Here is a 14468-nt window from a genome sequence, read left to right as displayed (position 1 = left end):
CCTTGGGTGAGCTTGGGGAGAAAAATGGGCAAATCTCTCTTGCCATTTGAGCAGCAGAGTTTTGCAGGAGTCTTCCAAGAAGTCTTCCGTGGGCTTTGAAATAGTACAAGTTTTAGGGGTAAAAAGATGAGAGTGTTGTCAATATTTAAAGTTCTGTAGTTAAAGCAGGCTGGTAGAAGTCCATAAGAGAGGTGCAGAGCTGTGTGTGTTCCTTGGAGTTCCTGCTCCAGGGCCCAGCTGCTCCCTGCTCCCTGCTGTGAGGCTCTGCTGTCTGTGTTGGCTCAGCCACATTTTGGTTTGTTATTTAGCCTGTGTTCCTGCCACTTCCTGACCATGGCCTTTCTGCTCCTTCAGATAGCAATTTGGATCTCATCCATCCTTCTGTTTTCTGATCATAACCATCTTGTGAGGTGCAAACACTTGCTGTTTAGCCAAAAGAAAGAAAGCAAAAAAAAAAGACAGGGTAAGGTATAATGCAGACTTTGGGGTATTTGTTTACAATACCAGAAAATAGAAACAGTGACAGCTGTTAGCAGCTTGAAAATACTGTTTGTAGTGGTTCCTTACCAGACAAATATGTTCAACCTTTACCAGTTTTGCCTTATGTTCTGTATTTCCCAAGCTGTTTATTACTAAGGCTAGCAGGATGATGACAGATTGGGTTTGGATGAAGCCATGTGTGAAAGTATCTTTAAAAAAAACTACCCCTGGTAAAATTCCACTAAATATATTTTAATGTCTCAGAACAGAGCTTTACAGCTCAATGTCACCAACAATTAAAAATTTCCTGTGCTAGTATGTTTACTTACTTCATCCAGGCATTGCAGGAAAGGTAAATGATATTTCTCTTGTAGAGACAAATTAGCTGAAATACCTGATTGACCTGTTTGAAATCATGCAGGAATGTTTTCCAAAGTCACACTTGAGTGTGAATTCAAGCAAACACAGTCAGGACACCAATAGAATGTGTGCTTATTCTCTGAACAGAATAGGGGACTTCTTTTGCTAGTTTGTGGGTTTTTGGCAATTTTGGTTTTTTTGTTTGGTTTGGGGTTTTTTGTCTGAAGTGAGGGGAAAAAGGTCTTTTACTTATCTATGGTTAGTATGAAATCTCTTCATAAATTTATGAGCTGTGTAAGTTATATTTTGGTTTGTTGGGTTTTTTGAAAATTCTGTGTAGCTGCCTTTCTAATCTGAGCTTAAAATTTCAAGTGTAGCTTTGCAGTGTCACAGGTGAAATGGCCAGAATTTGGAAGGTAAGTTCAAACCCACACTAATTCTGGTAGGGGTTTGTTTTTCTCCAAACCCAGATTTCTCTGAATAGATGAGCCCTTGCCCATCAGAGGGGGGAGAGAGAGGCTCCCCTGCTAGAAGAGGTTGCAGAGGTGAGGTGTGTGTGTGTTAGGGGTCAGGGTGCTTGTTAATGTGCCAGCCTGCAGACAGGGCTGTGCAGGTGATAGCAAACTCACCTTGGTGTAGCAAGTTAGATACAGAACTGAAGGTGGTTCTATAGTGCTTAAATGTCAAATCCTTTTGTGTCTTTGAAATCAGTTTATATATTTTATGAGTATGGTAGAGGTGGAAATGAGCACATGAGCTGCACTTCACCTCTTAAGCTGATTGCTTTATCAGTTGTAAACTGGTAGTTTCATTCAGAAGCTTTTTAGAATTGCTGTTAATAATATTGAGTATTAATGCTGAACAGACAAAATGATGCCATGTTATTTAGGATTCTATAAGTAACTAGCAGCTTGAGTAATAATTATCATGGTTATGTGTATTGTATGCTAAGTATTACAGTTGATTTATTCTCACTGGTGCATTTGGTATATTTCAAAATCTTGACTTTGCAGAGCTTTTAGAGATAGGTACTTGGGCCCTCTACTGATGATTCTGTGAATAGGAAAAGCTGCCCTGCAATATTAAAATACTGGCATAATGGGCCTTTTGGAAAAGGGAACATGAATGTAAGCAGAGACTAGAACTAAAGCCTGTTCTGTTTAAACAGAGCCATCCCCCTGATTGTTTTTAGAAATATCTAAAAAAACTTCAGCCCTGAGCCTAAAATCATAGTTGCATTAAAAACAAATGACCCTGTTTTGAGATATGTAAAATAAAACCCATTAAAAGATCAAGCAGGCAAAAAGGCCCCTATCCCAATGCCTTTTTTTTTGCCTTATGTTTTTACACAGCCTATTTGAAATCTATTGCATTCTGTATTCAGGCTGGAGCCATAACCAAGTTTAACCTAAGGGCAAGGTGCTGATAGTAACACTTGTCAAATCTTCTCTCAAGCTTTGAGAGTCAATTGAGGAGGTCTTTTGCAGTCAGGCAATCAGGCAATCTGACTATAAGTGTTGTTGATGTGCTTAATTCTGAGAAGCTGCTTGAAAGTGTCAAGTCTCTGAGCACTGCTTGGCATCGCTTTCTCCCTCATTTGTGAGTATGTCAGAGAACATTTTGTGATGTTTTTCCAAGTGTTTGATTATAGTGTGAGTTACTGAGTCTAGAGCTGTTTATTAGGAATTGATCAGTATCACCATATCTTCTTGTAAACCTCTGATTTCTGTGTTGTGATATTTTAGTCAGACAGTGGGGTTACTGCACCACACTTGCAGCTTTTTAAACCCTGGCTAATAAATCATGTCAGCTTTTCATTACCTAATGTGTATTTATTGTGCTTTGAAAATCTGAAGTGTCAGGAACTTTGTGAGGTGAGCCAGTACAGGAACCTTGCAGAACAGTGTGATGAGAGGTGATGTGATACTGAGGTGGGAGGAGTTAGGAGATGAACAGAACCGGGATGGACTTTATGCATCTGAAGTCCATGCTACTGTTATTCCTATTACCAGTACTCCTAAAAAAAAATTTAGCAGCCCTCTTGTAAATGTGTATCTGCATTAGCACAACAGTAGTGCAACGTTTACTGCTTCATCAGCTTCCCTCCTGAGTTCTGCTCCTCAGAGCTCAGCTTCCTCACAGCTTCCTGCATCCTGCCTAAACCCTATTTTTCCACTGAGAAGGGTCACCTCATCCAAACCAGGCTTGGGAGTGGTCCCTGGTGCATGCTGTCCCCCAAACTTTGACAAGGTAATTCTCAGCCTGATCCACAAACAGGCTGATGAGAGCTGGACAAATAACCAAGTGAGAGAGCCTGGCCAGAGGCTGGACACTGCCAGGCTGTTGTGTGCCTTTGCTGCTGTCAGGTGTAGCTGTGCAGTCACTGAGCTGCTGCTTTGGTGTTTCCCAGATTCCTGTTGTTCTTTTCCTTGATGTCATTGTTGCATCCCAGATTTGGCAGCCCTTACCAGATCTGTCTCACAGTAGAGCAGGGATAAAGGTGCATGGCCAGAAAATTCAGTAGCAGAGAAGTTATTTTAAAAAACTCTTTAGCTTCTAAACAGCAGAGTCCTGCTGTGCCTTGGTACTCACTGGTAAATGAATGCAGCATGTGTGTCAAAATAAGAGCACATGAGAACTAGTGAGACAGGAGGAAAGCAGAAATGTGTGTATGGTAATTAGGGCTGCATGACTGAGTACACTGAAGGCACTTGGACACCAGTGCAGTCCAGAGCTGGGGAGGTCCCAGGCTGAAGGTTTTTCTTACATTTCTCTCAGTAAAAGAATCCAGTGAAAGTGAACTTTGCAGAGTCTTTGTGCATTATTGCTGAGTGTATCCATAACAGCAGAACTTAAAATTTTGAGTTCACTGCTCTTTAGCTCTTTTCCTTTTTCACTTCTTCTTCTTTTCTTTTCTTGTTTTTCCCTTAATTTTATTTCCTTAGATCTAACTGGCTAAAACCGTGCTGTGGGAGACGAGCAGCTGTGTGGCAGGTATTTTTGCTCAGTGCAAGTCTCAACAGTTTCCTGGTAGCCTGTGTAGTATTGGTGGTGATTCTTCTGACTCTGGAGCTCCTAATAGATATAAAGCTTCTCCAGTGTGAGTAGGAGGATTTTTTTAATTTTGATTTTTTAATTTTTGGTTGGTTTTTTTTTAATTTTGATGAAATAAAGGCTTAACTTGCTGGGAGGTTTTTGAAGGGGGAGGACGTTGGGAATGTTTTTTCCCTACCATTTAAATGATTGCTAGGCTAGGTAAGAAATGTGTTTTTGTGGAATCCTGGTATAGTGAAGTCAGTCTCTTCTTTATTATTCTGACCAAAGCTGGGTCAAATAACAATTTCAGTACAGGACAAATTTTCAAAGATTACAAGCAGAGTGTACATGCAGAGATTTACATGTATTGTCAGTAGTACTTGCAAAGTTCTGTCCTTTACAGACATGTTATACATGCACAGGAGAAAAATCTGTGCATCATTAATCTCTGATACCCATCACATGTGGAGAGACAAAAGTGATGCACATACAAAAATAAATAGGGTACTTGATGTTAACCTCTTATTAATTACTTCTGCTCGAAATTTCAGCCTTCTAGCTTGTAATGCACTGAAATGAGACAGATTTTCATTCTACTTTGCTAACACACTGTGAGTCAAATCATGGCTTAAATGGAGTTTTGCTTTATCTGAATTCACTCTACACGGGTTCCACAATGGAAATTTTAATGCTGCTGTTTTGCTTCTTAATTCATCTTTTTTCCCCCTACTCTTCTTTTCCTCCATTGCACCCTTTTTTTTTCTTTTTTTTCTCTTTTTCATTTATGATATGAAGTTGACATGACCACAGACACCACCAACACTTTCCTCTAAGCTAAATGTTGAGGAGCAGCCTCTAGTATCTTCATGCAATCTCAGATGTGTTGAAATGGCAGCTGGGGTTCAGACAATCCCATAAATGCAATAGTACTTAGCACAAAAGAGTGCCTGGTGTCTCCTGTGGCAGCTTTAAAATGAGCAAACCAAATTTTTATTCTGTTGAAGTCCTTTTACTGTTGGAATTTGTTCAACTGATGATAGCGGCATAAAGATTCAGGTGTTGCAGTTGTATTGAGATGACTTCAAGGGACTTCATTGGTAATTGCAGCCATTTCTTAAACTCTGTGAGATGGATGTGAATGACTGTGTGTCATTCCATGCTGTTGCTCCCCATTTCCACCCATCTATCCATACTGCACACACTGTTTGGGGCATGGCCACTCCCTTACAGCTGTTACTTTCTCTGTTCTCTGGTCACTCACCATTTTTGGATGAGGAAGCCCAGGATTTGGACAAGTCTGCCACTTTGAAAAAAGTCAGGAATGTGAATTATGGGTATAAAGCCTTAAGGAAGAAGCTTTCAACAGTACTTACTGAGGTGTCACATCTTTCTGTTTATGTAGAGAATTTTCACTTCCTGTAAAGACAAAGGGTTTTTAAAAGACTATTGATTTCTCTGAGTTTTAACAGTTTTGGTTACTCTCCTCTGGAAGCAATCATTTTCTCACCATTTATTTTCTGAAGACCCTTCTAAGGAAGGCTTTACTTTAGGAATCATTGCTCCCCTGTGTGTCTGGTGCATATGACCCTGCTGAAGGCTCTGCAGCTTACACCTTGTGCATGACCTGCAGGTGTTTGGTTGAGCCAGGTGACTTCACGGTTCAGAGGTGGCCCCTGGCACCAGGAAGGATTTTCTCAGGTCCATTCCACTTGTGTTACTCCATTACATTTTAGCTAATGAATCCTGCCATGAGGCTTTTTGCCTTCCCAAGTTTGAATACCTTCTATGTTGTTTTAAATCAGATAAAGGCTGTCTCAGTGAGGCTGATCTAAGTATTCTGGTTGTGCCTTGTAAGGGATGTGTGTCGTTTACACTGAGGTTTTGAAAAGCTATTAGCCCATAACTATTTTTCTCAAAAATGTAATTACAGTTTCAAAGGGTTCCTTATTCTTTATAAAACCAAGCAGTGCATTAGGATACCTTACAGCACATCACTGCCAGTTCTGTCCTTAATAACAACTGCTAATCCATGCTATAGACTGTAATTACTTAGGAAGCCTCCCTTTATTAGAAGAAATCCAAACCCACCAACTGGAAAAAAAACCACAGCAAAAGAAACCTGGTGTTTTCTTTGGCTGTGGCATTTTTAGAGTATAGCTTTTCTATCCTCTATACATTTTTAGAGTATAGCTTTTCTATCCTCTATACATTTTTAGAGTATAGCTTTTCTATCCTCTATACATTTTTAGAGTATAGCTTTTCTATTCTCTGTACATTGTTAGAGTATAGCTTTTCTCTCCTGCTTTCTGTGCAGTCTTTGGTTGCATGATCACTTCTCCCATGCACAAAGCTGGTGGTTTCATAGGTCGACACCACATTTACAAATTGTAGGACACACACGTGAAAACATCAGAGACCTTTTAGGGTATTTTAGCACAAAGTGTATTCATACTGGAATTAGAAACCCCAGAAAGCCATATAATACGTGTTTTGTTTTAGGTCTGTGTTCTGTAATCAGGATTTTTAAGTCTGTCTTCAAAGCTGCTCACTTGCAATGACAAAATAACATCGCATTACCTTGTGATGTTCTGTGAAAGCAGAAATAGATGAGTATTAATTCACTTGCACCTCATTTTAAAAATTAAAGAAAAAAAAATCTTAGGCAGGTTCCAGTGCCTCAGGAATACAGACCATGCTATCCATTCCTCATCTTCAGCAGTTCTGGGGAAAAGGAGTTGGGGAAATGATGGTGGTACCACCCTTGTTTTGCAGTCGATGCATGGGTAGAAGGCAGCAGCCCTTCCTGTCCTGAGCAGCGTGGGGCTGAGGGGCTGTGCCCTGGCTGTGTCCAGCTGTGCCCAGCAGAGCCCTGGCTGTACCCTGGCCGTGCCTGGCCAAGAGCTCTGGCTGTACCCAGCTGTGCCCCAGCAGAGCCATGGCTGTGCCCAGCAGAGCCCTGGCTGTACCCAGCCTGTGCCCAGAAGAGCCCTGGCTGTGCCCTGGCCGTGCCCAGCTGTGCCCTGGCTGTACCCAGCTGTGCCCTGGCTGTACCCAGCTGTGCCCAGCTGTGTCCCCGGCAGAGCCCTGGCAGTACCCAGAGTGTGCCCAGCTGTGTCCTGGCTGTACCCAGCTGTGCCCGTGTCCCGGCAGAGCCCTGGCTGTGCCCAGCTGTGCCCTGGCTGTACCCAGCTGTGCCCAGCTGTGTCTCAGCAGAGCCCTGGCTGTGCCCAGCTGTGCCCAGCTGTGTCCCGACAGAGCCGTGCAAAGGAAACGCCCCCGGGCCGCAGCAGAGCCTCAGCCCCGCGGGGTCAGGGCTTGCCCGAAGCAGCAGCATCACACACACCCTGCAATGTGCATCTGCCAGGAAATCGGGAACAGCGTCCCCTCAGAGCAGGTGCTGCTGCTCCGAGCTCCTGCAGTGCTCGCTCGGGGTTTGGCAGGAGGAGTGTTCCCCCCAGATTCCTGGTTGCTGAATGTTTGTGTCGCCAGGGGGCAGCTGGAGCCTTGTCTGTCAGTCGAGCCCTGTTGGAAAAACTGCATCTCAAGGGTTTCCCGTTCTTCAGGCTGCCCGATAGAGAAGTGCCTTAGGAAACTTTATTCTGTTGTATTGTATTCTGCCCATTTGTTTCACCTTTAAGTAGTTCCTCTGCTGCCACGCAGCAAATGCTCTCATCAAGCCCCAAAAGAGCTTCAGCAGTGGGGGGGGTTCCAGTGGCAGGGCATACTCAGTTTTATTTGTATCCTGATTTCTTCCTACATCCTTTTCCTCTCCTTCCCATATTAATCGATTCTGATTTTAAAATAAAATTCTGCATTTATTATGTGCCCAGTATGTTCTTGGGAAATCATTAAGTCTGCTGCAGCCCTGCACCTCTGTGCACACAGCCACTGCTTGTCTTACACAGTCATCCCCTGACACTGCAAGCCTGCACAGACTGCTCTGCTGTGTCTGCTCTGGAGATGCTAGACTCACAAATACCCTGCAGGAAGGGAGAGAGTGTTTGCTCTCCATTCCCTTAGCCCAAACTTGGGAGCATGTGAGTAGGAATCACCAGCAGCTCAGTTAGTGGACCCTGTCAACCTTCTGCATTTTTCTGTCAGCATGAAATGTCTTTTGAAGCCCATTTTGAGGATTAGTTTTTAAGCACCTGTTCCTGATAAATACTGATCATCTGAGATGAATTGTCAAAGACTGAACACAAGGAATAATGTGGGGATAGCAGAGCATTTTGTTTCCTTACTGAGTCCTAGATCTGGATTTTTAGGTACACAGGAATTAGTCACACATCTCGTACTGGGGTGAGAACATGAAGCAGTGGCAGAGCATCAAAGACCTGAACTGTGTCTGCCATTGCTAACCAGCAGCAGGATCTGTTAAAGCTCCAGTGAAGAGCTGCTAACATGGTGAATGAAGGTGAGCAGCTGGCAGGGCTGGAGTTCCATGTCCATTGCATCCCATCCTCTTTCTGGTACTTCATTGCAAAATCTGACAAAGCAAGCTTTACCATATGTAACTTGTGGCCGTACTAATTATGCTAAACTTAAGTTGCACTCTGCTACTGTAATGACCCTTCCTTGTATTATGTTAATTGCAGTTTCAAGTGCTTCCCAGTTTGCAGGAGTAATTCACTGGATCAGCCTAGTCATCCTCTCTGTTTTCTTTTCAGAGGTATGTATAACCAAAGTCTTTCACCACATTATGTTGTCACTGGAATTTGCAAGAGTTTTACAGGAGTTTGACTGCAAATAATGTAGGACAGTGTATTTTGAGGAAAAAAAACAATAAAAGTGTGCTGTTGCTGCCTCTACTTAGCAAACTAAAAGGTGTTATTTAAATTAGCACTGTATGTCAGGTAAGGCAACGTGGAAGGGAAGATACTGCCTTAAAAATTATAATTGGTAAGGTGCAGAAAGAAATAATTACCCCTGAATCTACAGGCACACTGGACAGGATAGTTTGATCCATTTGTTACCAGTGTCACTGGGTATAAAGTATAGGATTTGATGAAATGAAGATGTGTTCTTCAAGAATAAAGATCCATGGGAGTTTTGTACAAAAAGATCTGTTTTGAGAATGGAGTTATCTCCTCTCACAATTTATTAAGGTAGTTTAGATATTCTAGGTTGCTGCATGTAGACCTAGCCAGAGAATGAAACCAATGGTGAATTTCTTTGCCAAAATGTTTATGAATGTATGCACTGGAAAAGGTTCTAGTCATGATGTAACAAATGACCAAACTGGGATAATCTGCCTTTGAGCTTTCAGCTTTGTTCCAGAAAAAAATCATTGGTATTGAGACATTTGGACTGCTCCTGAAATATTCCAGAATGCTTTTATTGCTATTTTTCAGGTTTTAATATGTTACTTGTCACAATAACATGTTTTATGTTTATTAATTGGAATACAACTTGGACTTAAAATATTTTAAAATATATTTTCAGGTTCCACAGGAGAAAATATAATCCAGAGAGGTTTGTTAATGATTTTGTTCTGTAGAAAGTTTAGATAGTTACTAGGTGAAGGTTACAAAAAAAAACAATAATCAAAAAACAAAGCTATGATATCTGCAAATTATTTACTGGACCACTTGTATTGAATTCATACTCATCACATATGATTGGTAATTTCCATGGTGCTCCTAATGAAAAACATTTACATGTAGCATTTTGTATTTCTTAGCAGGGTTTTTTAGCTGGTGCTGTCAGTGGGTGCTCTCTGAGGGGGCTTTGTGATGCAGGCAGGGATCTCACTCTGCATCCCAGCCTTCTGCTGCACGTACACAGAGAGGTCCCATTACTGGCCCCATCCTTTGAAAGTGGTGCTGGGCTGGAGGTTACATGTAAAATGACTGAAAATAATCTCTAAACAATTAAAAGAATTTGTAGTCTTTCCTTTGGGAATGAGGATAATTCACAAAGGCTCAGATTTGCTCGATGGTGTCCATTCCCTTCAAAGAAATACTTTCCTCTCCCCTCCAGAATCTTTCCTCAGTGGGGATTAGCACCCTGGAGCTCCCTGAGCTTCCCAGCAGGATCAGCTTGTAGCTGCTGCTGGCAGCATGGCAGCACAGCTACGTTCCCCCCTTGGCTTTCTGCAGCTGCTCTCACCAGAAGCCTCTCCTGTGCTCAGTCCCTGCTGCTGCAGTCTGCAGCTCTGGCTTCATTCCCTGCCCCACCACACTCTGCTCACACCTGGGGCAGTGTCTTCTCCTGTGGCCCTCCCTGAGTGCTCAGCTGCTCCTGGGCTGGTTGTGGCACTGCAGACACTCCCTGAGGCCAGGGCTCATCTGGCTCAAGGAAGGAATTGGTTGTTTCAGTTCTACTGGGACAGGGTACCCTCCAAAGTGGTTGAACTTGTTCAGAAGTATTTTTCAGGAAAAGAGTAACAGAAGTGTTTCACAGAGCCCAAACAGTTTCCCTGACTCACCATGCTCATTTTGGATCTGCATTGGCTTTTCTGTCTTTACCAGATATCTGGAACTACTTTGTCTACGTGCTGTTCTCATTTATTATAAACTTATCACTCACTTCATTATCTACTTCTGTCTTCCAAAGTAGCTTCCTTCAGCTATTTGATTATGGTTTGAATTTAGATCAAAGAACAATGAGGCCACAAGACAGCCATGTGAGGTGCACAGGCCAGGGTAGATTTTTGGATAGGGGTTCATTTGGCAGCTCAGAGATAGAGATGGCTCCACAGAGCAGCTGGATGTGCTTCAGAGACCACCAGTCTGGGAAAGAGTTCAGGTGTACCTTTCCTGCTGGGTTTGCTGGGGTTGGTCTTATGCCAGGTTGAGTTCATACTGAATTGTGTCTTAAGAGAGCAAAAACAGAGGGTAAAATTTTCTGTCATCCAAATAATTTTTTTTCCAAGAGGTTACAAAATACTGCAAAAATTGCAAATGGCTTTTCCTCCTGAGATTTTAATTTTATTTTCTCCTTTGGTCCCTTCAGGTTGTTTTTTTTTTTTCCCTCTGATTCCCATACCATGAGTCAGCTGTTTTTGGGATCATTTGTTGAGATGATCATATGTTACAGTGAGTGATTGTTCATGCCAGGATGATATTCCAGAGATCACCAGGTTTAATTAGTTTACCTGGCTATAACAGGCAACTGCTGAGGATTGAGGAGCCCTTCAGTCCTTGCTTTTCGACTCAAAGCAAGGATTCAAGGTTTCCATAGCAAGTACCCTGTTATGAGTTTGAATGTTTAGTGTTTATTCTGTAATTTCGTTCCTTTTAGTTGTAAATATGGGTATGCAATTCTTCAGGAGGACCTCAACTTAACAAACAAAGTTGTCAAATACTTGTTAAGACCCATAAAACTTTCAGCACAAAATCTGAATGTTTTAGAATACAACTGATTAAAGGTGGTGCTCTCAAAGCATTAAAAGAAATTGCAGTGCAGTTGAAGTTAAACAGCCACTGGCTTTCTGCTTGGTTAAAATGAGGGGGCTGAACATGCCAGCAGCTGGCAAATGCCACCAGAACAGCTGCCAGCAGAGCTGAGTAGCTGCTCTCACAGCATCTTCCTGCTTTCCCTAGGCTTGTCTTACAGCCACAAGCCTTAAAGGTACTTTGTTCATTTTATACTGTCACTGTCTGTGACTTTCCAGCATTAAAATCATATTCAAGTGAAGTGCACATCAGCTTTGCTTTTTTCCAAGTATTTGAACAGGATTTCCTAGTGCTTTGTCTCTGTTTACATACATCACTGTGATTTGTCTGTGCACCATATGTTACCCAGACATTAAGACAGAAGAGGAGAAAGAGGCACTGGGGGGAAATCCCAGTATCAGCAGCAGGGCAAGGCTGGGGTTGTACCCTCTCCAGAGGGCAAACTCAGCCTTGGTATTGTTGGTTGAGAAAAGGAGATGGGGAATGTCTCAGAGTTTTGGTAAGTGGACTAAAGTCTGCTCTGGGCAGTTCTATCCCATTGCCACAATTGCCTGGTTCTGTGGCTGTTGTTCAGCTCTGCTTTCCCACTGGGACTGATGAGACTATGCAAGAAGGGAGTTCCTGGTATCAGCTGTGTGCCCTGCCCTGTGTGCCCTGCCCTGTGTGCCCTGCCCTGTGTGCCGCAGCCAGCCCAGCTCTCAGGCATTCTGCTGAAGGGAAGCACCTGAGGGTTCCCTGGGAGGAATCAAGTTTGTGTACTCAGTCAGGCAAGCACCCAGTTGCAGCTTTCTTCTGGCAACTGTGGCCAAGAAGTGAACTCTCAGATTTAGTGGGGTGGGTCTGGGCTCCCAGCTGATAAACAATCTGTTTCATTGCTGTGGCTCACAGTAGGAAAAACTCCAAGGCTTTCCTCATCCTGTATGTTTAAAGGAAGTGTTCCTAGTTACCTGCCATTTTTCTGTTTGTTAATAGCAACCCTTGAAAGGAATAAAACCTCCAAAGGGAGACTCTGCTGTTAAGGTTCTGTTAAAAAAGAAAAACATCCTAAATGACAAAACTAAATAAAAACATCTTTCCCTTAAGAAACACATAATTTACATTAGAGAAACTTGGCTGTGTTACTTTTGTTATATTATTTGTGAGCTTCAAAGAGCTGAGTGGGAAGATAATAATCTCCCATTAATTTTCTGTAAGCTGTGGTTTCTCTTCTGTGGGTTTACTTTTATTCCATGTACATACAACTTTTCTTATGGTGCATAAATTCACTTCATTGCTGTAAGTTTTGTTTTCTAAATGGAGTGAGTAGTGGGGTCTAGGAACACGGATACAGATTTTATATATTAATACGATTTATAAAGGTAAATTTAGGCTTCTTTCTTTGCTAGTGTGTATGAAATAAATTTTAATATACTGGGAAATTTCTTTACTAAGTAATTTTCTGACCTCACAAAGAAGTAGTTACCATGGAAACTGGTCCCATAAAGTTCTGGGAATCTTGCTGGACATGTGCTTGAATGCCAGTCTGCCCATTTCATTTCCAGTAATATACCTGACTTACAGTGTGCTGTGTCAGTGCTTCACCTGTGCTTTCATCTCCTGACAGTGGCAGTGCAGCAGGTCCTACCCCACGTGTTTCAGAGAGAACTGTTAGTGCTTGTGTGACCATGCCCAGAGGGAGCTTGTGATGCAGGGCTGCCTAAGCCCAGTTCCCTGGCCACTCTGCACCTGTGGTGGGGTCTCTGGGGGCCATTCCCATGCCTGAAAAGCCCTTTCAAATCTAGACAGAATTGTCAGTTGAAAATTCATTGCTTTTCCCTGTATGCCAAGAATTAAGATTGTGAGAGTATTGGGAGAACACAAGAAGAAATAGAAGTGCAGAGGTTGTGCAAAGGTGCATTTGGGTATGTGATGTACAGGTGAGGGAGAAGCCAGTGTGTTTGTGTCTGCTCATGGGAATTTGGCAGGGAATGCTTTCTGTGGCACCAGGAGCTGATGGAGCCCAGCAGTTCCAGCCAGGACGTGGGGTTGGGTTGTACTGGGCAATGGTGGCTGTAGTTTCAGAGCCTTGGTTGAAGAGGAGCTGTGTGAGGAGGGTGCCTGTGCCCTGGAAGCAGGAGGATGTGTTTGTTTACGTGTGCCAGCACGTTCCTCTGGGCTCTGCTGGCCTGGGCACAGCGTGTGCTGGCACAGCTCGTGCAGTAGCTCAGTACAGGCACACCAGGAGTTGGCAAAAGGGGCTTCTTCTGAGGACTGCATGAGCTAAGCCTCTGGGAGTGACCCAGATGAGAGGGGTTATAAATTACAGATTGGGTACAAGGTGTTCTAGGAAAGCTTTCAATAATTATTTCGTCTTATGAGATACATGCAAAAGGCAAAAGCTTAATTGACAGAGTTTCTGGAGCCCCTGTGACAGAGAATGGAAGGGAGGCAGGAAGGAAGGAAGGACAGACAGACGTCCCTTCAGCCACCTCCATCCTGTCTCTCTCCTGCCCAAGCTGTGCCCCATCATGAAATGCAGAGGTGCTCTCCTCTCTCCTTTGCCTGGTGCTGCTGGGCCAAGGTCCCTCCTGTGCTGCCTCCTGCTGATTTCACCCTACAGAGGGATTGGACTCAGTGACTCACTGAGCAGTAAATTGAATATTAACTGTGCAAGCAGAAAAGTACTTAAAATTACTTAATGTACCATGCAGTCAGCTGACAAATGCAGATTGTGGGAATTCACACAGCTGGCTCAGCAAAGGACTTGGCCAAGTTTCCCTACAAAATTAGAGAGAGAACCTGCAGCATTTAAACCTCACTGCAGACAGTTACTGTCATGCAAACAATTCTGTATAACCAGGAGACTTTGTCAGTTTTGAAATTGGATTTCTGTCTGAAAAATGATTTAAAATTTTGTCTGGGTTTACTTTAGCTTAAAGAAATTAACACAGCTGTTCAGTCATTTACCTTTTATTAGTGCACATTAATAAATTAGCTTTAGCAGAAGAAAAATGTAGAAGAAAAAATATATGTGTTAAGGACTTTCTAATTAAAACTTTCTTTTTCAAGTACAAAAAAATCCTATCTGGCAGTACTTTCCTTTAACAGAAAGTACTCCCATTGATACTTAATGTTTTTTTCAAATCTGTATTCAAAAGTGCAGAATGCCTGTGGTGTAATGCAAAACTGTTTTTGTGTATTTGTACATGCCTGCAC

At 42.7% G+C, this 14468-nt stretch overlaps 1 protein-coding gene across 2 annotated transcripts in view; it reads left to right on the top strand.

Moving 5' to 3' along the window:
- Window positions 1–14468, top strand: part of TMEM266 (transmembrane protein 266) — an 84346-nt gene that overhangs the window by 36899 nt on the left and 32979 nt on the right. For both annotated transcript variants that reach the window (XM_036389375.2, XM_054516222.1), the window contains exons 5-6: window positions 3786–3940; window positions 8472–8545. In XM_036389375.2, coding sequence (XP_036245268.1) covers window positions 3786–3940; window positions 8472–8545 — 229 coding nt within the window. The remainder of the gene's footprint in view (window positions 1–3785; window positions 3941–8471; window positions 8546–14468) is intronic.

The sequence above is a fragment of the Molothrus ater genome, chromosome 13 (assembly GCF_012460135.2).
Source record: "Molothrus ater isolate BHLD 08-10-18 breed brown headed cowbird chromosome 13, BPBGC_Mater_1.1, whole genome shotgun sequence".
NCBI lineage: Eukaryota > Metazoa > Chordata > Aves > Passeriformes > Icteridae > Molothrus > Molothrus ater.
This window is presented reverse-complemented; position numbering and strand designations above follow the sequence as displayed.